At 41.2% G+C, this 25,355-nt stretch overlaps 1 protein-coding gene across 1 annotated transcript in view; it reads right to left on the bottom strand.

Moving 5' to 3' along the window:
* LOC136373372 (transmembrane 9 superfamily member 2-like) overlaps positions 1-13,555 on the bottom strand; it is a 30,218-nt gene extending 16,663 nt beyond the window's left edge. Inside the window, exons 1-10 of the mRNA XM_066338280.1 lie at positions 13,371-13,555; positions 12,236-12,303; positions 10,812-10,905; positions 9,079-9,206; positions 8,725-8,854; positions 7,646-7,773; positions 6,354-6,465; positions 4,138-4,217; positions 3,124-3,232; positions 83-215 (exon numbers count right to left, since the gene is read on the bottom strand). Of these exons, the coding sequence (XP_066194377.1) occupies positions 83-215; positions 3,124-3,232; positions 4,138-4,217; positions 6,354-6,465; positions 7,646-7,773; positions 8,725-8,854; positions 9,079-9,206; positions 10,812-10,905; positions 12,236-12,303; positions 13,371-13,487 (1,099 nt within the window). The 5' untranslated portion in view covers positions 13,488-13,555. The remainder of the gene's footprint in view (positions 1-82; positions 216-3,123; positions 3,233-4,137; positions 4,218-6,353; positions 6,466-7,645; positions 7,774-8,724; positions 8,855-9,078; positions 9,207-10,811; positions 10,906-12,235; positions 12,304-13,370) is intronic.
* Between the last annotated feature and the right edge of the window lie 11,800 nt (positions 13,556-25,355).

The raw sequence follows: 25,355 nt of genomic DNA, 5'->3' as shown, positions 1-25,355 counted from the left end.
GCTTCTATCATTTGTTTAATAATACTGCATCTTTCTTATTACTATTACACTACATACACATCACCTTAATGAAGTTACTTACATAAAGTAATAAACGTCATAATGAAAATTTGGGTTCCTTGGCCCAAAAAGACAGACAGTAACATTCCCTTCCTTGGAGGTCTAAACACATCTCCATGAACCAGCTTCCAGCCAAATTCCTCTTGGGCATCTTCCTGTATAAAATCAACAATGTCTTTAGCAGCGATACATAATGCAGTAGTGAATTAACACAAACAAGATGCAAAATACATATTTAAAGTTTGATTAGCTTCCAGTTAAGATCCAAAGCCAGACTAATTGCATCTGATTCATCACTCATTGATTTTATAACCCTCTAATGGTTCAGTGAAAAAGGCAAGATTTATCAAGAAAATTCTCATCTCCTAAAGCAAGAAAAAGCAAATGTAATTAGTCAAACCATAGAACATCATTCTAAATTTAAACTAAAAGAAAACATTCAGTTTAGTTTTAACTTCAATCTAGTTCATTCATTTATCTTTTTCTGTTTCAATTTCAAAGCCCATTGGTCTCAAGGACAATACAGGAAAAGAATGAAACTGTCTCTGTACTCCAGAAGGAAGTTTGCTCCATGGAATCATGAGGGACAAGTACCAACACTGTCCCACTGCCAGAGGTGAATGGATGGAAGAATGGAATGGGGAGGGAGAAACCTCAGTCCAGTGGCCCTAAGGAACCACTGCTGAAGAACAAAACTTTTCAGTAAAGTCACTCAAAACAGACACCTCCCCTCACAAAAAACAACCAAACCACAAAATTAATGCACACAATCACAGATAACTAACCCCACAAGAAGACCCTCTACTCCTCTTAAAGTTAAAAGCTACAGGTTCCATCCAATGTAGGAATACTAAGTTCAGTTCAAAGGACTGCTTACCACTAGAATTAAAGTTAGCCGAAAAACAGGGTAAGAAAGAAAGCAAAAACACTGGTGAATTACATAGGGCACCCTAAATTGCAATAGATGATGTAACTTTTCTTTTTCTGGAAGACTGTCTTTGCTTTCCCCACATTGATACCTCTGCTTGTTAGAAATTACTCTCAGAAGGCTGATATATGAATGCAAAAATTAAAAACTATTAAACACAAGATAACACTGATTAAAATACAAAAACACACCCTATACCTGATAGAAAACAATACCAGATATCCAGGTATAATTCCAACACGTCAATGTTCTTCCAGCAAAGAAAGATTTTTTGGTCAAAGAAGCATAAATACAAAACTTCCTGTAAGTCTGAACTTGAACTAATTGTGATAATGACGAAAAAATTGTTGAGGTAAGACAGAAGGCTTTTCCCAGGTAACTGTAAGTAAGGAATGAAAGAGTTGCAAAGGTTACCACCTGAGGCAAATCTCTGTTTCCAAAATGGTGACCACTAAGCAGGAACAAATGCTTAGTACTTCATGTCCTGACAGAACACAGAAAATGTTTCAAAAACTTCAGCAGTATTTCATATTGCTAACCTTGAAAGTACAACATAATGTTATAACTGTACAACTAAACCAAGTAGTAAGCTATATTCTAGAGTTTCAAAAAATATTAGAGCAAAATTACTCTCAACTTTTCAAAGGTGCAGTAATCCTCATCTTACCATTAATTTAGCTTAAATCTCAAAATATTCTAACAAAGATAAAAGTCCCCTACATTCAAGTAGTCATTGTCAAAGAGAAGGAGGAGGAGGAGGAGGAGAAGAGAACTTTACCTCTCACTGGTGAAAACATACTGAGATGAGTTCTCTTCAGTTCAGGAATCCTCTTTTAGTCCTAAGACCCTAAAAGTAATCTAATGATTTCTAAACACTTCATTAATGAACATCTCACTAAATCCACACCACACTAAAAGCCAGCTAGCATCAGTTGAAATATTAAATGCACATTCTAAGACCACAGTCACTGGCTGGTGCATTGACCTCTTTTGAAGTACAATCACCAGCATCCCCTAAATGTGAGATACTAATTTCCTTCCTTGCATCTTCTTCAGCCCAAGTCCTCTTTTGCACAATTATTTCACACCTTTTTAAATAAGCTCCTTGAACTGCAACAGATCTTTAAGACCCTCACACCTGGCAAGAAAATAAAAAACTGTGGCTTTCTGAAAGTCACACCTATCCCTGCTGTTACTCATAAAAACCAATCAAGCTTCTACAAGTCTTGCTCTTTATCACATTAGGAATGATCAACTAATAAAGACAACACAGTATAAAATATTGAACATAATTAAATTGAGAGCTCAAACAGAAGTTTCACAAAAACTATCAGTTAAAGGATGTGAGAAAAATCATTCCACTTTAAATCACTGTCTGGATTTATATTAACAAAAGATATTCAATATTAAAACCACAAAGAAGAACAGAAGTATTTTCAGATGTTTTAGTTTCAATATGAAACATTTTTGTGCATTTTTAAGTATTTCTTTAACCAGATGGACAGCAACACAAGTGAAAATTCAAACCTTTGTTGCATCTGACATTACTTCTCATTTTTAAGTTGCAGATACCACTTTTACCAATGAGAAAAAGGCTTAGTAAAATTACTCTCAGTCTACTGGTCAAGTCTTTTCAACTCACAATTAGTTATATTCTCTTACACTATAGGAATATGCCACTTTCCCATTTTAAGGAGTACATATCTCAAAAGAACTCACAACAGGTTCAGTCGGATGGCAACAGGCTTCAGTCATCTCACTAATTTAAACTAGACTCAGTTTAACACAGCAAATACCACAGAATTGTATTTACAAATAAAATAAAAAATCATTGACAGACATACCAAGTAGTTCTAACACAGCTAGAGGTCAGAAGTTGTGTTGCACATGAACTGCAATATTATGATCTCCTAACTAAACAAAGTGATTCCACCACGCTTTCCAGCCACAGGTAACATCAATTTGTATCAGCCTATGTTAATCAGATTATCTCCAATAATTTTTAACCCCCAGAGATATTAGCATGTATCAAACTCATCATGGTTATACATCTCTCTAGACTGTACTCAAAACTGAGATAGACATTACTGTGGACAGAAAAATGTGCTCATGTAAAAGCTGTAAATTTTACTCACAGAAGAGTCAATCTGGTTGTATCTTGCAATATCTTTATGAAGAGTTCTCAGAATGATCATAGCCACCATGCCAGATAAGAAGAGAACAATTACGAGGGAATTCATTATACTATGGATAAAGAAAAAGTCAAACTTTGAATCCAGTTTTTCAGGTTTCAGGAGATGTACCAGTTCATACTACATGTACAGCTCAGATCTGAGGAAAAGTCGTAGATATTCAGACCTTTCAGTATTTTCTCATCCAGAGAAGATAAAGGTACACAACTTAGAAGTCTGTGACTTCTTAGGAGACAGAAACAGTATTTCATGATACCTTGCTAATTCTGAAGACAGTTACATATTGCTTTTCTTTATTTTCCTCCTTATATAGCTCAGAAGTAATTTCCCTGGTGAAACAGCTCCAGTTCTTAAAGCAGACTGTCAAGTAGGTTTTATATCCATCAACCAATGAAATTGATATTGTGCCACTTAATATTTTGTAGAGAACAATTTATTTGGATTAGCCTTTTCAAGATTTACATTGCAAAACATTAACACTTCAACACAAATTATATATTACTTAGTATCATTCCCATGCTATGGAGGGAAATAAAATAAGCAAGAACTTTTCACATACATCTTTTACTCATAAAAAAAAAACTTTTTACTGTAAGCAGTTGCTGAGTACAAAACATGCATTATACATATGTACCTCTCACTTTCTCACTTGGCAGTCAAAGCCTGACAGTAACAATAAGAACACTGCAGAGCTGCAATGACTCAAAACTTCTCCAGAATGGAGGTGATAAAGTAAAACAATGGGAGCTGCTTTGCTTTTGGATACTGATGATGCATTCCTTTCACAAAATGCAGTAATACAATTGCTCCCAATAGATGAAAACTTACTTCACACCTGAAAGCAAAAAGTTTTCTTGACTGAAAACCTACAGACTTTGTTCTATCTCCCTAGAAGTACAACTAAGAAATCTTTGTGCTCCCCTGCAAGGTTACTCACTGAATAAATGCAAATCTTACCTAAACCACTGGATGTTCGTATGCGGCATGGATTCCAAAATGTAGTCCCACCTGGAAGCCCACTTAATACTATTCTTTTCCTATAAGGAAATCAAATAGCAATTAATAGAAGCAAGTACAAGTTTGTTGCAGTCTCCAAAAGGGAATAAGCATACCACAATCCCTTCCCCAAACCTTCCAGTAAGGAATCATTTCTAAGCTTGGTATCAACTCCGGATGTAAGACCTCTCTTGCATTAATTCATCTCTAGAGACTCTAAAAGAGTATATTTTCATTGAAATCTTCTATCCACATATTCTACCTTTAAATTAGGCTTCATTAAGCCTCATCTTTCCATGATTTGGGATGTAGCTGCCTGCAGATCGCAACTGCTGAAAAACAATCATGCCATCACTACAAGATTTTCCCAGCATAGCACACCAATCTTGAAACTTCAACTTTGTCAAACATACTCCAGAGAAAAATTCCAGGGGAAACTAGAAATATGTTTTTCTCATCGCCTTTAATGCATTTAGCACAGGCTTCTTCAATCTCTGCCACAGTGCTGGCTGATACAGACTATTTTCCACTCTGATTTCTGGCAGACAACTTTCACTTCCAGATATTCCGGTGATGGACCTTCACGTGTAAAACTGAGGACTCTTTCTGACCCTCAAGCCTTGCCCTCCCCAGTTGTTCTCTTTGGATGTACACACATGTTGTCCTGCTACCAAATTCTATCCCCTGACTGGCATGAAGTTCTGCTGAATTTCTTCATTTACTCATAAGGTGCTAAGTTTGCACAGCTGAGTACCAAACTGCTCTCATGCTTACATTTTTGCACACTTGTGTACTAAACATTAGAGCTATGATGATGTATACTTTTCACACAGTGCTAAATACCTTGTCCATTTCAGTTAATGAAAACAGACCATAACTTTCCCATCAGAAAACAGCTGCCATATTAGAAAGGACCATAAAATAGTTATATATTTTATTGCTTTATGTAGTCAGGCTTACTGAAACTGAACGTTTTCCTATTTAAAAACACTTCTCACTGATAAACACTCCCCTTTTAAGTTATTTTGAAACTACTAATAAAAACTAAAACACATGAGGCATTACTTCAAATCAAGGCTTATGGATGACAGAGAGAATAAGCAGTTTTCAAGTGCCATCTGCTGGAAGTATCCAAACCCACTGGATGTGAGCCTTACCTGCTCCATGACAAGGAGAAAGAGTGTAGGTACCAAAACACCTCATCCATTGCATGAGTAACCAAAGTTCAAACTGAAGTTCTGAATCACAATTTACCTCAAGATTTAAACACAAATGTTAATGAAAGAAGGCTCATTCATGTAGGAAAATTGGAGTCGAAAGAGGATTGGGTGTCTCAAGGGAAAAGTAACAGGCTACCGAGCCTTGCACCTTCAAGGTCACTGGTTCAAATCAAATTCAATTTGGCAGGATGAAAGCTGTTGCCATATCACAGCTGCTTCACTATCTGTACAAAACAAGCTGGCGGTCTCAAGCCAAACCCTCTAAAATTGGTGTCTTACATCAGAAAAACAACCATGCCTTCAGGACAGACTGGAACAGAGGTACCAAGATTTGAAATACCTTGAATCAAATTATTGTCATACCCACAGTAGGCTCACTTTCCATGCTGGGGTAAAGACCAATTTGCCAGAAAGCAATTTCCTCCTAAGTCATTACAGGCTGAATAAAGCATTAGTGTATTAGTAAACATTAGAGTATTAATTCTAAAAAATAAATTATCACCTACTCAAGATAAAAGCCAGTGAACAAAACAAAAACCACACGAAATGAGACAAACTCTGCAACCTCACAAGATAAAGCTTTACAGTCAACATTTAACAAAGAAATGTCCCCAAATATAAAGACAAACTGTTCTTCAACATTAGACTCAGCACTCTGACTGAAATCTGAAAGCAGAGTTTACCTCAAGGAAGACAACTCCTCCAGTTATTCTATCTACTCATTTTCTATTAGCAATAGAATCCAGGGGAAAAAAAGATCTTCATTTATATTTTCATAGTGTCACTTAAATTACAGGAACAAAAAACTTATTAAGATTTTCAGAAAAATACTTCTCAAGACCATCCCTATGGAATTTACACTGCTGTAATCCAGTTATGGCTATTAGCAAGTTATCAAATTGCTTTGATTTATTCTTTTGGGGAATTATGTATTCATGTAACAGATTTAATACTTACTTCAAATGTCACAGAGTAAGTGTAAACCAAATTCAGTTTATTGGTGAATTCTCCAGGAATCTCCATAGGTGGACCTTCACAGCTTAAGTTGTTCTCATCTGTATGCTTGTAGCTAATAGGGGGGAAAAAAGTTAAATAAATTTTTTTAAATTTTTAATTTTCTTTTAAAAAATTTAGCATTGTGCTTCAACCACAAATACTCCCCATCAGGAGAGCTTCAAGGTTGAAGCAAAGCACCTGATCAGACAATGACAAAATTAAGGTTATGTGCAACCTAACTGCCTCCTCATAGTCTGCAGTGCCAGGGAAAAGGCAAATTATCATTTTTTAGCCATTCAGGATGCTGATAAACCATTAATGAAAAATGAATAAGATTGGTAGAATCTTCCTGGCACCCATGAAAGGAATAAACTTGCATGGCAAGTATAATTCATTAAAAACACACTGTACCTTTGCAAGAGAAAAACCAAGTACAATCAAGTCATGTTGTACCAAGCATGTCTGACTTCAGAAACTGTAGTAGTGTAATTTATTAACTTAACTTCTATAGAAAAGAGAGAAAAGTTTAGCTATAAAAAAAACTACCTACTTTGAAATTTTATAACTGGACTGCAGTTTTCAAATATAGATAAACATGAACTGTGTATGAACAGATTGACTAGAGGCCAAAGTAGTTGCTTCAGTCTTCTTCTGACCTCTGAGTTGTTGCACCTCCACTCTGGTCAACACAAAAACTAAGAGACTAATGTTTGAGAAAATCAGTTAGTCTTCTTAGGAAATTAGTTGTTGTCATCTGCAGTTCTAAATATCAATGTTAACATGGTATTTCACCTATACCTCTGTATCCAAACTTACACAGGAAAAAGTACATCTGTACATTCATCCAAAGTATGTTTGGGAGACAGATAACAGATCTGACATGGGAAACTCTTGCTCAGTGAAAGAATGTTTCTCAGTGTATCTGAAAACATGCACATCCAGATACAAATCAACCAAAACATGAAAAAGGTTCTGTTGTTTGGGTCAGGTTCTAAAAGTCTGCATAAGCAGCTTTTCCATCACAAGGGACTTTGGAGAACACTTTAAAAGCAAAGTTAAATGGCATTTACAGTTGTGGAACTGTCCCTGTAAATAGTACAAGACATAAACCAGCATACCAAAAGCTTCACCAGAAGTCAGAATAACAAGTTTTTTAGAATTTAACACCAACAACATCTCTAAGGAACTGTTCTCTCTGGAACTGCTGTTAGGACTCCAGAGTACCAGAACCTGCTGCTTTAATGCACAATTACCTCTGTGGTCTCAGTCTTGCCATCACCAGTCTTGCACCAGGCCAGTTTTCATCCTTCCCACTGTGGTACATGATTGTTATATCAACGTGGTTGAAGAGGTAGAAAGTGTTCTTCTTGTTAAACTCTGACTACAAAACATGATCAGGAGACTGAGCAACTCCAACAGGAGAGGGCGCAAGAAGTCAAGAACTTTAAAATGAGACTGGTGTATAAGTATGAAGGAGCAACAAAGGGAAACACTTCAACATTAATATACGTGTATAAAAGATCACTTTCAAGAGTCTGGGGAGCCTGAGGAGTAACTGAGTTGGAAGGTGACTGCAGACAGAGTAAACTGAACGTGCATGATAAATGCAACACTTCAAAGAAGCATCAGACCTGCTGCATACAAATGAACTGACTGCACTGCATGCAAGCAGTAGTAGAGCAGAGTCAAGAAAAGATCTCTCCTCACCAAGATGAGTGTTGTCCCTCACCCAAGAGGGATAAAACTCTATCACTATTATCTGTATTTGTACTAGGTCACAATGGAACTCCCAAGATGACTGACATATTTCCAACTGTCAACATAATTTTCACCCGTCACAGCTATGTTTGTTATCCTTCAGCCATCTGGGAAAACCCTGACACATTTAACTTGTAAACTGTGCTAGACATAACTTTTGCAACTAGAACACAGAGCTCATTTCTAGGACTTCACTAGAAAGCTTCTATCTGATACTGATAAAAGAACATGCTGCACGTGAACACAATATAAACAGAGAATGAATAGTTACTAGGATGGATACACATGAAATTTCAGAACAAAACCTCAATTTTCTAAGGCTTTTAAACACCCATGCCATTATTTTATAGCTTTATAAAACATATATTGGTCAAAGACCTGTATGAACATTTTATTTGGACAACTGTATAAGTGAGACACTACACATACTAGCAGTACTCAGCTCTGTCAGTGCCCACAGTCTGAACATTAAGCATGTTTACAAACATATCTGTTCTTTCTCAGGAAAAGAAAGCTTAAAAGTAAAACCACAAATAAAACCACCCTATACTAACAAAAAAGTTTCACCACTTACATTTATAACACAAGCATCTTTAACTCTACCATCTGGAGTAACAAAACATCCTATTGGAAATCCTGGATTACAGTATTTTTGTCCATCTTCCACATCATAACACCACGTTACAGGCATGTTATCGATAATCCTAGACAGAAATCATCAAAGAACACATCCTCAGAAAGGGATGCACCTCGCTTCACAGTGACATTTCACATTCATGTAGTGCACACACTTTTCAGTAGTGCCTACAAGATGCACAGTAGAGAGACAACTATCACACACAAGGAAGAAAGCAACCACTTAAAACATAGAGAACAAATGTCCAAAAGCAGAAAATAAACCCAACCTCAAGCACATGTCTAGACTTACCAGTGATGCTGATAATTCAATTGCATCCCTTTCTTCAAAAAAGCCAGTTTGCTTTTATCAGCACTGTTTCCTGAATCATATGATCTTGTACAAACCTTCCTGCAAGTTTCTTGCTTTTTAAAAGTGAACTGTTACAAAAAGCACACAAAAAAATGTCACTTCAATTTTGCTTCAAAGATCTTTTAGCGTTTTGGCTTTTTTTTTTTTCAGGTAAAGTAGGGAGTTTTTTTAGCTATTTTACCTCCTTATTGTAAGTTTCTAAAGGATAAACCCAGAGGACTGAAAATTGAAAATTACTAGAAAAGGTATTGCTTTTTCTTTTATTAGTTTGGTTTATTTTGATAATTTCATCATCTGCTAAAACAGACTTTCACTACGCCCTTCTTGAATGTTTCATGTTAACTTTAGCTGGTTTTCCCCATGACAACCAAGTTAGATAAGGCTGCCAAAAGCACAAGTTGCACATCTAAGCTTCAAGCACAGACATCACCTAACACAAACACTCACATTTGCATCTCCAACTTCTAACCTGGTTAATATTTACCTGTTAGTGAGCTTAAAACACGACTGAAAATTCTGTTATCAAGGCCCAAATGCTAACTAGGAACAGCATTTTCTAATTACTGTAGTGTTCAGCCATTTTAAACAATTATTATAACACTTAATCTATTCAATATGTATCCAGTCCAAATGACCCATCATGCTACATATTTAAAAGCTTCTTGTGACCACTAGTCATAAGACTTAAAATTACATTAGCTTGGAGAATCAAGGATAATTCTAAGAGCAGTTCGTATAAGGGAGGGGACATCACCTGCTTAACAGACTAATGAAAAGATGTGATCAGGTCCCTTATGACTGAGCAGCAGCAGACCCAGAAACTGATGCCCCTTTTTCCTCACAGGGATTTGGATTATCTAGCAACCATCACACACACAGAGCACAGTTTTCAGCTCCACTGGCAAATCCAAGTCTGGAAACTGCATTTGAACACCATACAACTCTCAAACACCAAGACCCACTGTTTGACCACAACTCCTCCACTGCTAATAACTGCCCCAAGTTGATGGCACAGCTTTTTAGATATGCTACATTTGGTCATTGCTAATGCAGGGCATGATACAGAAAAATACCACATACCCAATCCGCAAAATATTTCCATACATTTATTTTACAGAAGGTTCCAAGTGATATGCATCAACACTGAAAAATCTGGTTTCAGACAACAGATTATAAGCATGTACAAGCAAAGAAAAGCTGCAAGTGAGCCATAACCTAATTTCCCCTTCCCACTGGAAGTTGCCCAATACTACAACCAAGTATACAAAACAGTATCTGAACTATCACTTTTATAGTCTCCAATGTTACATTTAAAAAGACAAATGATTTCAGATCATCTAACACACCTTACATCCAGCTATTAAATAACTACCTGTCACGGTTTCACTACACCTAAGATATAGTTTCTGGACTTCTCTACCACAGAGCAACAGGCAAGAAGGGTGATCACTGGCTCGGTTTCCTAACTGTAATTAAGCAACCTAAGATGCCTTTGGGCTGGGAGGAGTTTTATTAGGTTTTATTACACAAACTCCACAGTGCTTATATCAAAAAATATAAACAAAAATTATCACCCAGTCATCAAATCTTCAGCTATGTCTATGGATTACATACAGCCATCAGAATGATGGCTATCAAATTTAAACAGGATCAACTTCAAGGGATAAAATAACCTTATATGGAGACGATGCTATTCTCTCCCCAAACAGCACTTGTCCAAGATTTTCTGATGGTCTTTTCTCTTCCTTATCTTGACAGAAGTCAAAACTGGAAAAAAGTAGCAAAAGTTCCCTTCTATTTTTAATTGACATAAAACTGTAAATACCAGCCTAAAACAAATTCTTAAATTATGTCCTTAACATAGTAGTTTTCAAGATTTTTTTTTACAGTTCAGCCACTGGTAGTAAAAAATCTGAGAGCCTTTGCAAAGAAAGTTAGCATCTATTTTAATATCAATTTCAACAACTGCTATTGAAAATTTACCAATTTCAACAATTTAATGTCAATTTCAATACATATTCCAGCATATCTTTAACAAAATGCATTATGCTTAGTCCATTCACCCTTTTCAAATGGCAATTTAAACAAATAGTAGAATGTTTCATTTTGTGGGGAAAAAAGGGACTGTGCTATGGACTTTTCATTTCTCTTGCAAAAAGTTTCTGAAAAACTACACCCCTTTCTTAAAGGAATATTTACAAATAGCATTTAACATGAAACACATTTCAAAGAAGGAAAGTGCTTTTAGTATTACAGTGCCACACTGTCAAATACCATTCCATTCTTTTCAACTACATACAGCCTGAAACTGCTGAATACGGGACAATGTAACCATTCTGGCTTTTCATTAAACACAGGTAGCAGCAGGTTACTTTAATAAACCCCAACATAACAACAAACAAACCCATACTTATCTTTGGTACATAAGTACTTTTCTTCAATCAATGGTCCTAAATTCACTGGTTTCCATAAAGTTTAACAGAAATAGAGACGGGGGATTTTTTAGCTAGTCTCTGGTCTTGCTTGTACTGCTGCACTGCCCAGGGAAAGAACTAAAACATCTGCACATTTTCTTTTCTGTGCCCAACAGCAAGACTGCAAACCATATTGTTTATCATCGCTTTGTAGGCCTATAAATATCTGCAAAAGCAGATAGAAGTTTTCACATAAAAGAATCAAAATTAAACAAAATCAAAACCAACAAACCAAGAATTAGCTACAGAGCTTTGGCAAAAAATGGAAAGTTAACAGTGACTGGTCTCCAAGTTTCTTTCAATTACCAGAAAAAACAACCCTCAAAGCATTTGAGGTCCTAGATTTGCCTAAGAGAAAGAACTTTCAAATATGTCAGTCAACATTACATCTTGTATTCAGCTCAAAAGAATGCGCCCATAAGAAACCCTGCAGCCTTTTTTAACAATAACAGAGGCCAGGTGGCACGGGTGTGGCCTTCATCCTTCCCATCCTCTTGTATTTCATTCCTGCCACTGAGCACTGGATTCATTCTTCCATCCCCACAGCCAAAATACGGACACCCTTAGGGTAACAGAAAAGCACCTTTCCAAACGCTTCTGGAAACCTGTTGGGATATACTTACGCATCATATTCGTATGGCAGAACTGATTCAACAGAGTCCAGCCTGTTCACGAAGAGCTCAATTAGTGACTGAAACAGGAAAGGAGGAGTAAAAGTATGAAAATACGGACTGTCAGAAACAAATGTGTGGCTGGTGAAATGAATGAAATGTAAGAAATTCCCTTTTTTTGACACAGTCTGTCATTTGTTAAGAAAGTTATGCTGTTTAAAATGTTATGCCAGTTGTAACCTGTCTGTTAAAGTTATGCTGTTTGTACCAAAATTGGTACCCTCAAAACCTTATTCCAAGTTGTATACCCCCTCTAAAACCCCGGGTTCCCTTCCCCTTCCGTCGGGCTAGGCTGTCCCCATTCCCCACCAGCTCCTCGAACTGCTGGCCCCGCCTAATAGGAAAATCCAAGGACTTCCATGGTGCATCACTCCAAACCGAAGTGCAGTTGCCGGCAAGTGGACCCAAAAGCCGCGACCCAGCACAAAATCCAGATAAAAGGGAGACACTACAACACCGAGAAGACCCTCAGCTACCTAAAGACTGAATTCTGCTTCTGCCGCCTCGCCATAACCACAAAGAGACTGGGAAGAAGTGACGCCCCTAGACCACACGAGCCCAGTTGAGTTCCTGGGGATTCCCGCGAGGCCGGAACTCCCGACTCTGCTGCGGGGAGAGCAGCAGATTCGCCTGACACCTGATCCTCAGCGGCGACAGAAGCGAGCACGGCGACAGGAGCAGCGGCGGCGCAGGCGACCCCTCGAGTTCCCCCTTGAAAGAGCTGACTAATAAAGGCCTTTCAAAGGAGCAGGTCTCCTGGCCCGTTTATAACAGCTGGTACGAAACGCGTGGCTAAATAGCAAATGCTGCTACCCAATGGCGGAGTTACCCTTGGCTGCTGACAGGCCCCGGCCACGCCAGGAACAAGGAGCTAAGAGTCCTCCCAGCGCTGGCTGGAAAGTTCAGCGGGAAAAGGGAATACCAGCTGGGGGTGTCTGTCTTCCCGGAGCAAAGGCTGCTGCCCGCGGGAGGACACCCGCGAGTAGCGGGATTGGGAATAATCCGCGGACCCCTCTCGCCGCGGGAGCTCCGAGCGAGGCAGAGCGAGGGGACGGCCCGCATCGGGCCCGCCTGTGCGGGCTCTCACCTTGCAGCTCTCGGTCTCCTCGCCCTCCTCACAGAAGCTGACAGGCGCCAATCCGGGCAGGTAGAAGGCTGCGCCGAGAGGCGCCACCAGCAAGATTGCGGTAGCCAACAGCCTCATCTTGCAGCCTGGACAGGCAAAGGCACCATGAGGCGCAACTACAAACCCGACCGCCCCGGGCAGCGCCTTGCGGAGGCGGCCCCAGGACAGGCGGAGGCGGGAGGCGGTCGCGTCACGGCCGGGTCGGGGCCACAGCAGCTGCGCGGTGAGGGGGGAAGCGCCGGGAAGTGCCATCTTGGGGAAGGGCACTGAGGAACGGGCGGCGACAGGACGAGGGCGAACGGCTTCCCACTGCCAGAGGGCGGAGTTAGATGGAATACTGGGGAGAAAGTCTTCCCTGGGAGCGTGTGGGGCCGTGGAGCAGGTTGCATAGAGAAGCTGTGGATGCCCTGTCACTGGAAGTGTTCAAGGCCTGACTGAACGGGGGTTGGAGCATCCTGGTCTAGGGGAAGGTGTCCCTGCCCATGGTGGGCGGGGTCGGGGTAATGAAATCAGGTGATCTTGAAGGTCCATTCCAACCCAAACCATTCTAGGATTCTATGATACCAGAATCTCTTTTCAGGTTAATACCTCTGAGATCATCGAGTTTAACACAGGACCGAACACCACCATGTCAATCAGACCACGGCACTGGGTAATACGTCCAATCTTTCCTTAAACGCTCCCAGGGACAGTGATTCCACCACCTCCCTGGGCAGCTCATTCCAATGTCTTAAGTACCCTTGGAAGGCCTTTTTATTAAATACCTACTTTATTCCTTTAACACTGTCTAGACTGTTCTAGGTAGCCTCACAAGGCATCAACACAATTACAGCATTTATGTTCAAATGCTGTTTCAAATGTCATTATTGTCGTAAATGTAATGGATAAATTCGTGTATATAATATTGTATCAAAAGTTTAGTCTATTAAAAGCTACTCAAGGGTGTCTCCAAGAGTCCAAGCCTGTTGTGCAAGCTGTGAAAACACGAAATTTGCAACAGAAATTACATGGCCGGACTGGAGATGGCCCATTCATCAAGGATGGGTCTCCACTTCACAGCTGCTCGACATCTGATATCAATCTTGATAGGGGATCCGGAGCATGATCAAATCAGCACCCCAAAGACGAGAAATCCGGGAAGACTATCAAATCATCTTTTCATACTGACGGGAACCCCTTTCAAAACCTCGCATTGAAATAAAGAGATACATGAATATTTGGACTCTCAATGGACTTAGCCTCGGGATAAATAAACAGTATAAAAACTGTACGCCGAGACCCAGTGTGTGTGGTCGAGGTTGGATGGTACCGTTGTTACTGTCACTCTGCCCACCCAACATTCGATCGATGTTGTCCGATTTTATTGTGGCCTTTCAATTTGATTTTGGAAAAACTGCTAAATAAATTCTTTTTATTTTGAATTGGCTTCTAATCATTTATAACAAGGTGGAAATTCTTTTATTTTAGTTTATGACCATTGCTCCTCATCCTGTCACTGGGCACCACTGAAAAGACTCTAGCACCATCCCCTTGGCACCTAGCTTTGGGATATTTACATGCATTAGTGAGATCCCCTCTCATTCTTCTCTTCTTTAGACTGAACAGCCCCAGCTTCCATATCTCTGTTTGTAAGAGATACTCCAGACATCTAATCTGTGTGATGATTACTATCTCCAGTAGCTCCTTCCTTGTGCCAAGGACCCCAGAACTGGACACAGCATTCCACATTGGGCCTCAATCCTTCAGGGCGAGGCTCAGCTGTGTTTTAGTTTCAATTTGGTTTCCCGGCCAATGCACCATTTATGTCATGGTTTCACATTCGCCAAATTTCATTGATCAACTGGGAGATAGGACTTTGGGAGAAAAAGGCAAAACAGGCTCAACTTAAAAGTAAAAACAGATAGATTTTAATAATATACACTAAAGGAAAAGAGAAAAAAAATGAGACATTCTGAGACATTCAAACACCTTCCCCTCCCCCAGCTGTTCACTTTCCCACTCACCACAGAGAGAAAAACTATGATTTTCAGTCAGTTGCCACCATTTAAACACTATCCTACATCACCTTGGGAGAGGAGCCTCTCTAGGGTTATGGAGAACCCACCACAAGAAAAGGTCTGGTGGCTTTCAACGCCACAGATCTGCAACTGCCCGGAAATTTTGCAGATTCTGTGCAGTCTCACCCATTTAACAGTTTTCCAAACTGTTTATGGGCTTCCACATGTTCGGGGTATCGTTTTAAGAATGCTTTTTTAGTACAAAACAAGGATTCTCTTCCATCTCTAAAATCGCCTCTATCTCAAAAGAAATAGAGACCTCCTTGTTCTTTCCCAGGAGCCAGGAATATATTCTGTTCAAAATTCTCAGTTAAAACCCATGTATATCAATACACACAACCTGTGGGAATACACAAGCCTGAAAGTAAGACAGACTTTATTAGCATAACTAGTCTGATGACTAGGATGCCTTGGCAAGGACAAACAGAACTTTGAGCTTATGAGAAGATGGAATTAAAACCTGCTTAAGGGAAAATATTCAATCAACCTCCTACAATAAAGATGTTGTATAACGCATGAGTTGCTTGTATGATCTTCCAACCTAATGATTGTAGTAGAAATTATTAACTTTACTGAAATAGTATATAAGACTTGGAAAACCTGAGTAAAATCAAATTCTGATCATGAATCAGTCTTCCCGTCTCTCCATCAATCGCCGATAATTGGTACTCCGTATAACTAGAGAAGAACCGGCTATCTGACGGCAATCGGCGACGCCCCTGGAACTGATCATGATGGTGAAAGAACTGTGTTTTGGGCCCACAATCCCTGTATGCTGCAATGTGACAGGTGAGCCAGGGGAACTAAAAATATGGGACAGGGAATGTCCACTGAGAGAGACGTCTATGAAACCATGCTACGCCTCCTAAGCAAGCATGGATCCCCCATCCCTAAGAGAGACCTTAAGTCACTTCTACGATGGGTGTCACGCATATTTCCTGATACCACCGCTTCCTCTATTTTTACTCTCTGCTACTGGGACAAGGTCGGTGTAAAACTCTACAACCTGGCTACGCTGCCTGGCCATGAGCCAGAGCTTCGTCTGCTCCCTGCTTGGAGGGCGGTCATGGATGCGATTAAAAAAAAGGGGGGAGGCGAGGTAACCTGTGAGGCAACTGCAGAGACGGTCCCTGCAGCCGTGTTAAACCCTGATCGGCCCAGGTCCCACTCTCCCTCTCCCGTCCTCACCCCCTCCCCGATGAAAGCCAGGGACAGAGCACAGACGCCACCTGTAGCCTTGTCGCTATCGCACCAGTGACCACAGAGCTGCCAAACGTTAATTGATTATGCGGACAGTGACTCTAGTAGCGACGGAGAGCCTATCGACCCCAGCCCCGAAAAAGATCCGGACCTCTTCCCTCCAAATATGCATAACAATTGGTTACGGATAAAAAAGAAAGCCCTTAAGGACAGAGACTTTGAAACTGTGGCAGAAATCTTTGTAGCCCCTGTGCAACTTGGCCCGAGGGGGGGGAATCCACGATGGGAGCCCTTAGGCCACTCAGAAATTAAGGAACTGCGCCGTACAGCGACAGAATATGGTTTGGGATCCCCTTACTTCAGTAATTTACTAAGAGCAACCTTCACTACCCACCTGATGACTCTTCATGATGTTAAATTCTTGGCAAACCTTTTGCTCACCCCAATGCAATATGCAATATTCATGGCACAATGGAAAAAAAGACTGGAAAACCTTATTTTAACACATGCAGGGCATGCAACCCAAGCCCTGGCTGCCTTAACTATTGACCAATTGGCTGGCGAGGGGGCGCACACCGATCCTAATGGCCAGGCTGCCTTACTGAGGGAAGCCCTGGAGGGAATCACTGAGGCAGCCAGGTATGCATTTCTCAAAGTGCCTGATGCCAAAACCCCGCAACAATCCTTCCTAAATATTAAGCAAGCTCCACGAGAACCCTATATGCAGTTTGTGGACAGACTGAAAAAAACTCTGGAAAAACAAACTGATAATGATCAAGCCAGGGAAGTTGTACTACTAAAACTTTCTGTTGAAAATGCTAATGAGGATTGCAAACATCTTTTAAAAATGTTGCCTCCAGAGCCAGAGCCCACATTGCTACAAATGACTGAGGCTTGCAATCGCCTGGACACTGCAGAACACAACAGCAGTTACTTACCAAGCTGTGGGGCAAGGTATAGCCAATGCCTTTGCAGCTTTAAAAATATTGCCCGAAAAGCAGTCGGTTTGTTTCAGCTGTGGGGAGCCCGGGCACATTAAAAAAGACTGCTGAAAGGTGCAAAAAGCAAAAACACCGAATGTATGCTGTTTTAAATGATAAGAAGCCAATTCAAATTAACAGAATTTATTTAGCAAATTTCAAAAAAAAAGACCAAATTAAAAAGCCACAGTAAATTCGGACAACATCAATCGAATGCTGGGTGGGCAGAGTGACAGTAACAACGGTACCATCCAACCTCAGCCACACACACTGGGTCTCGGCGTACAGTTGTTGTACAGTTTATTCGCCCTGAGGCTAAGTCCATTGAAAGTCCAAATATTCATGTATCTCTTTACTTCCAAGTGAGGTCTTGAAAGGGGTTCCCGTAAGTATGAAAAGACGTTGATAGTCTTCCCGGATCTTGTCTTTGGGGTGCTGATTTGATCATCCTCCGGATCCCCTATCAAGATTGATATCAGATGTCGAGCAGCTGTGAAGTGGAGGCCCATCCTTGAAGAATGGGCCATCTCCAGTCTGGCTATGTCATTTCTGTTGCAAATGTTGTGGTTTTGCAGCTTACACCACAGGTCAGAAATGCCCTGGAGTAGCTTTTTAATAGACCAAATCTTTGATACACGAATTTATCCATTACATTTACCACAGTCCCCCACCTTTTTATTTATCCAATAAATTCGTGTTCTACAGATCTTAGTTTTTCCATTTATCAATTATCCTCATATTTGTCCCATTCATCCTGTGTTATCTCACAGTATTATTTCTGGAAGGATACATTTTTTTCCTTGACTTTATTTTCAAATTTTTCCAAGGCTTCTGCCGCTTTGTTTCTCTCTTTTAATTTCATTAACCTAGATGCTTTGGAAAGCTGTCCAGTCTTTCCTCCAGCTAGTTCAGGGTCAGTGGGTAAAGCAGCAATTTGCATGCCTTGTACCACTGAGTGAATCAGCCGAATGAAACGGGATGAGACAAGGTAGAAATATGATTCTGGCTATTGAGCATAAGATAAAAAATATTACCTTTTTCCACCAGATATTTTGCCAGAACAGCTGGTCCCACCATGAGGCCTGAAGTATAGAATTCCATTTCTGGACAGGCACATAGGCTACCTTTTTATTTCAGCTGCCAATCCTCTTATTGTTTCTCCATAATCATTAATTTTAATACAACATTCTGATTCATTGAATTTTTCAGACTCCCCCTTCTTCTGCCAATAAGTAATCAAGGGCCAACCTATTTTGATACACAAACGTCCTCATTTGAGAATGCTGTTTGGCCAGTTATTCCAAAGCCTCTGAGGTGTGGTTTGAGACTATTTCTACCACTGCCTGTAATTTCATCACTCTATTTAAAAGAGAGATAGATAGGGGTTCGATATCCCCAACTCCCATTATTTGCCCAAGTTGCAGGACCATAATATTTTGTTTTTTGTTATTTTTTCGGCAGGCCATTCTTCTTCTCCCCATTTTTGACTTCTCCCTGCTAAAGGCAGCCTTTTTTTAAATCTCTTTTCTGTCTATCTAAGGTTTCATATAGTGGGCCCCCCAGCAGATTGCTTTCTGTCTTGGGTAAAATGAAAACTGAGGGCCTAATCATTCCCAAAGTGCAAGATCCCTTCCACTTTCAAGGTAGTTCACTATAAGCCTTTTTCCCACATATCCAGTAGATGCCATCAGGGGCTTTCCACTTTATGTTTACCTTTTCAGGCTCTTTTCAGTACTCTCAAATCTTCAAAGGACTGGTAAGGGTTAGCTCCAGGACTCTTATACCAACATAATCCAATCGACTCAAATCATTCACAATTGTCCTTTTTCTCTTGGCTCCAAAACCCCTTTGGGGGTCAGGCTGCCAGAATTTTGACTTGTTATTTGAATTTATTGCTAGGGTGGATATGCAGGGGGTGTAGCCTACCAACTCAGTGTATTCCTTACCTTCCCTGCTGATACAAATCATTCCAATGAGTCTTTTGTCTAGAATCCACCCTTCAGGTCTTTGAATAGTTTTTGATATTTGGGTATTGTCCCATTTTAGGAGTTGTTCTGGAGTCAAACCCTCACCTTTCCATGGCCATTTTTCTGCTGATTTTAATCCTCTGCAAATCCAACAGTTAGATAGACCTAATTCAGTGGCAATTTCCTGCATCAGATCTATAAATAGGTTCTGATTTGGAGCAGGTAATCCCCAATTTTTATATTGTTTTTCTAATTGCTCATAATGTTCACTTAATGTTTTTAATCTTTCTTGTTCAATTCTTTTTCTTTTTGCCTCTGATTCTTGTCTCCTTAATTCTTGTGTTATCATTTGCACCTTACTTTCAGGGTTGAGTCCTTCTTCATTTTTTTGAAAAACAGAAGGTCTCATCAAATTGTAAACATGCTCTACTGTCATTCTGATTGAGGAGATCCAATACTATGGGTTAGTTTCCTGAAAGTGTTTTTACTTCATGTTTTAGATTCTTTCCTACCTGTCGCCAACTGCCCAGTTCCCCGGCAGGGGTCTTCTGGGTGCCGCGACCTTCCCAAGTGAGTCGCCCAATGAGAGACGGCCTCAACCCAGGCGGCACAGGCACTCCTCTAGAGTGATCAGCTCTTTTGTGAGATCGCAGAAGCGATCAAGCCTGTCAGCTCTCGCCAGGCTGTGGCTGCCAAAGCAGCTTTCTTCCAGGCAGGGGTTTACGCAGGTGGCACAGGAGAAACCACAGGAGCCAGGGGTCTTCTTCAGGAGCCTTCTTTATTCTCCGACGACTCTCCGAGGAATGACCCCAAAGGTCTTGGGAGCCAGATTTTTATTCTTAACTCAGGGGGTGGGGTTTACTAAAGCAACCAATAGTGGTGCGGATTGAAAAGTTAGCCAATCGGAGAAGGGATCCAAAAAGAACCAATCAGGATACAGAACTGAGCCAATCGGAGAAGGGATCCAAAAGAACCAATCAGGGGTAAGGTAATTACCATATCAGGAAGTAAATTTAACTGCCAACTTCAAATAACAAGGGGTTAGACAACTAGGTTAGGGAAATTCAAGGGCTAGACACCCTCCATGGGAGAGCCGGGAGCGTTGCTCCCTCTGCATAGTCTTTGGGGGCCTCCACAACTCCCCCTTCTTTATTTAATATGAAAACCTTTTTTGAAATTTTTTCCAAACACTTCAACGCACTTGCAAAAGTAACTAAAACAATCAAGATAATAACCAGAACCCATATAAACCCATTGACAAAGGATGCAACCCATCCCTTCAGTTCCCAGTTTTTGAAAAGATTGTCCGACCATTCCGCGGTCTTTTCCACCTTAAGTTCCTTAACAGTGTTCTGGATTGCTTTAATCTTTGCCTGGATGCTTTCTCCATGGGATGATAGGTTGAAACAACATAGTCCTTCAAATTCTTCACATCCGTGTCCATGGGCTAGCAGCAAGTAGTCAATCGCTGCTCTATTCTGGAGGGTAGCTTTTCGGATCGTTTCCTCATCCTCAAGGAGGTCACTGAGCACAGCAGATGTCAAATTCGCCTGCTTGCCCATCCAGCACTCCAGGTGTGATAGTTCACCCAATGCTTTTGCTGCAGCTACCCATGGCAGAAATATTGACATGAGTATCTGCTTTTGTTGAGACCAATCGGTGATTCGGCTGTCACAATCCTCCTGAAGGGTTCCCAAATCTCTTTTTCCTCGACCCGAATCTTTTTTCTTGTTTTGCCAATCATGTAATAGTGTGATATTTGGGGCCAAAATGGTGAGCTTACATAGAGTGCAGGGTCCTCCTTGAAGACGAGCAGGGATCCCTGCCCACACCCTATCCCCACAGATCAGGAATACTCCTTTTGGCAACACTCTGGGGTGTCGAGTGGACATAGAAAGTATGTTCGCGGTATAATTGCACCAATCTTTTCTTTTATAAATTTTGTTATTTGGGGACACGTCTTTCCGAAACACTGATCTAGATTGCTCCCTCATTACCCAATCTCTTCTATTTTGTCTGTAGTAAAAATTTACACAATAAGTGGCTGGGGAAGACCCCAAAAGGTCCAATTCTTGGGGTTCTTCTGGTGCATGCGGTAGGATTCCTGTCCACTCATCCCAGGTGTCCACCGGGTTGGGTGTTTTTCCTGTAAAGGGGTATTCATTTGGCTGCAGTGGGACTCCTACAAGGCAGGTTGACAGTGGATTGTGAGCATTGCCTATGGACAGGCACATACTCTGCTGTTGGAGGGACTTTGCAAGGGTAACCCAAACATTCTCCTGTGGCTGTTTGACGATCCAGGTCTGACTCAACATGACCAGGAAGAGTGTCCAGATTATAAAAAGCATCTGTGCAACGACTATTCGATGACTCATCTTGGCCCTAGGATATTTTACAAATAGAGATTTAAGGTTAGTATCCATCCTTTAAAAATAATTTTGACATTTACAAACTCTTTTAACTTGGGGACAAGGGAGAGGTACAAGGGATTAGGAACAAGAACAAGGGAACCAGAGTACCCTGGAGGAAACAGGTTTAGGATACAAACTTCCAAGCCTCAAGTGAGGCTCAATTTCTTCTTTAGGCTTTACATCACAGTCTTTTGTAAAGATTTAAAATGTAGTGTCTCTAGCAGTATCAGTCGCACTACTGTCTTTCTTTGAGGTTGTTTGTGACCTGGTAAGCGGGCGAGGTATCGTCTTTTGTGTTTGAGGTCTCCTTTTCCTTCTTTTCCAGGCTTTTGTAGCTCTAGCGTTCCTGTGGGTGGCTCAATAACATTCATGTTATTATCAGCACTGTCCTTCTCTAGTGATCCCATGTATGGTTTGATGTTTTTGGCTGGGAGCCATCTCGGACCTGAAGGGGTTGATACACATGCATATCCTCTCCCCCAAGTAATCAGTTGATGAGGCCCAGATATCTGATGGGACTCTGGGTCTTTGATCAACACAGGAGGTCTCTCATCGAGCTTTACTCGGGCCAAATTTGAGAAATGCCTAATCACAGGGGGATTGGGCTCTGCACTAGAACAATTTAGGAAATTAATGACATAGAGCTTTACAGAGTCTCTCAATGGGACATAACGTCTCTGTTCCCCCCCGCTGTTGATGAAGAACCCGCTTGATTGTTTGATGAGTCCTTTCAACAACGGATTGTCCTGTTGGCGAATATGGTATGCCTGTGTCATGTTGAATTCCCCATTCCTGCAAGAAGGTTTTCAGCTGCTTGGACACATAGGCGGGCCCATTGTCAGTCTTAATCTTTTGTGGCACTCCCAGGGTTGCAAATGCAAGTAAGAAATGTCTCTTAACAAAAGAAATATTTTCTGCTGCATGTGCTGACGCAAAGACTGCCCCTGAAAAGGTATCCACAGACACATGTACATACTTAAGTCGTCCAAAAGATGGGACATGGGTAACATCAGTCTGCCATAGTTCATTACTATTCAGCCCCCTTGGATTGACTCCTCTTTCAAGGAATGGGACTTGGTAGGACTGACACTGTGGGCATGATCCCACAATTGCCTTGGCTTGTTCTTGTGACAGATGGAACATTTTAACCAAAGCATGTACATTTTGGTGGTAGAATTGATGTGAAAGCTTTGCCTGTTGGAAGGTATCCGGCAAATTAGGATTCTGTGCTGCCATTGCCAAGGCATCTGCTCTTCTATTGCCTTCAACGATAGCTCCGGGGAGGTCAGTGTGTGATCTGACATGCATGATATGGTATGGTTGCTTTCTGTGGGAGATAAGAAAAATCAATTTAGAAAGCAAGGAATATAAAATTTTGTTGGATACCTCCTTCAGAAAAGCGTGCTCTGCTCTCATTACCACTCCTGCTACATAGGCCGAATCAGTAACCAGATTAAGAGGTTGGTCTTTGAACTTTTCAAAAGCTCTGATGACGGCTGCGAGTTCTGCAATTTGTGGGGATCCTTCCACCACTCGGACATCAAACTCCCACTTCTGAGTCCTCGGATCTTTCCAGGTCATCACTGACTTATGGGAAGATCCTGAGCCGTCAGTAAAGACTGTCACAGCTTGAAGAGGGAACCTACTTTGAACAAATTTTGGAATGAGATTAAAATTGGTTTTGAACAATTTGTGTCCAGGATAATGAATTGAGATTTTACCGGAGTAGTTATCGAGAGAGAACTGGAGATTATCATTTCTTTGGAGCAGAAACTCCAGCTCTTCGGTATTTGCCAATGGGACATATATGCATGTGAAATCACACCCTGCAAGAGAGCAAATGCGTGATCTACCTTTGCGGATGACCGAAGCTATGGCTTCTTGGGGGGTAGTTACAGTCTTTTGGGGTTGGGAGTGGAGGAAAATCCATTCAAGGATTAGCAAAGGGTCTTTCAGCTCAGGGTCCCATTGGAAAAGCAGTCCATAAAAATGAGGGGTATTACCTAGAACAGCCAAGAAAAATGGCAAACTCGGCTCATACCTGTGTGCTTGCCGAGCAGACAGGGCCTCTTGCACTCGGATAACAGCATCGCGCGCCTCCAGCGTCATGTCTCTGGGCGAATTGAGTGCACTGTCTCCTCTAAGCAGGTTGAACAATGGGGCTAGGTCCTCAGAGGAGATTCCCAGTAGAGGTCTTACCCAGTTGATGGATCCACAAAGTTGCTGCACCTCGTTGAGTGTCCGAGGGTTAGTGTTAGTGACTACTTGCTGTGGTGTTACTGTCCTCTCGCGTACTCGGAGGCCCAAGTAGTTCCAAGGGCTGGTGAGCTGGATCTTTTCTGGCTGGATTTCAAAGCCCGCTTTCTCTATGGCATTCATGGTAGCTTTAAGAACATCTTCTAAGTCTGTCTGATCCTTAGCACATAAAAGTACATCATCCATATAGTGCAGAATAATACTGTCTGGGAATCTTTCCCTTATTGGGGATAGTATTGCAGCAACATACCACTGACATATGGATGGACTATTCTTCATCCCCTGAGGGAGAACCAGCCAATGATAGCGTTTCAAGGGAGCTTGCCGGTTTAGGGACGGAACAGAAAATGCAAACCGGGGAGCATCCGCTGGATGAAGTGGGATATTAAAAAAGCAGTCTTTGATGTCAATGACCGCAAGTGGCCAGTTCCTGGGCAACATCATGGGGGAGGGCATCCCTGGCTGTAAGGGCCCAAAGTCTTCAATTACCTCATTAACCCTCCTAAGGTCTTGTAGCAGTCTCCATTTATCTTTCCCAGGTTTTTTAATTACAAAGACAGGGGTATTCCAGGGACTATTTGAGGGAACAATGTGCCCTTTGGACAGCTGTTCCTCTACTAAAATTTCCAGTGCGCGTAATTTTTCCTCAGGTAAGGGCCACTGATTGACCCAAACTGGATGATCTTGCTTCCAGTTGAGCCGGGGGATATCTAAGGCGTGCTTTTCAGTGGCCCCTACTAAAAATCCCTGGAATTAATAGTAAGGGTAGCCCCCCATTGGGACAAGACATCTCTTCCCCATAAAGTAATCGGAGCTCTGACTACAAAAGGTCTTACAGTTGCCACTTTACCTTCCGGGCCACTAATGACTACATTCTTCTTGGCCCTCCATGATGTTGCTACTCCACCAATACCAGAAATAAATCCTGAAACTGGTTCCAGCTCCCAGTCAGAAGGCCACTCGGATTTCGCTATGAGGGTTACATCTGCCCCAGTGTCCATCATTCCCAACCTTCTGATCTTTTCTCCTCTGGAGAACAAAGTACATTTAACTATAGGTTTTCTCGCCTCCATTA

This window comes from Sylvia atricapilla, chromosome W (assembly GCF_009819655.1).
Source record: "Sylvia atricapilla isolate bSylAtr1 chromosome W, bSylAtr1.pri, whole genome shotgun sequence".
NCBI classification, from domain to species: Eukaryota; Metazoa; Chordata; class Aves; order Passeriformes; family Sylviidae; genus Sylvia; species Sylvia atricapilla.
This window is presented reverse-complemented; position numbering and strand designations above follow the sequence as displayed.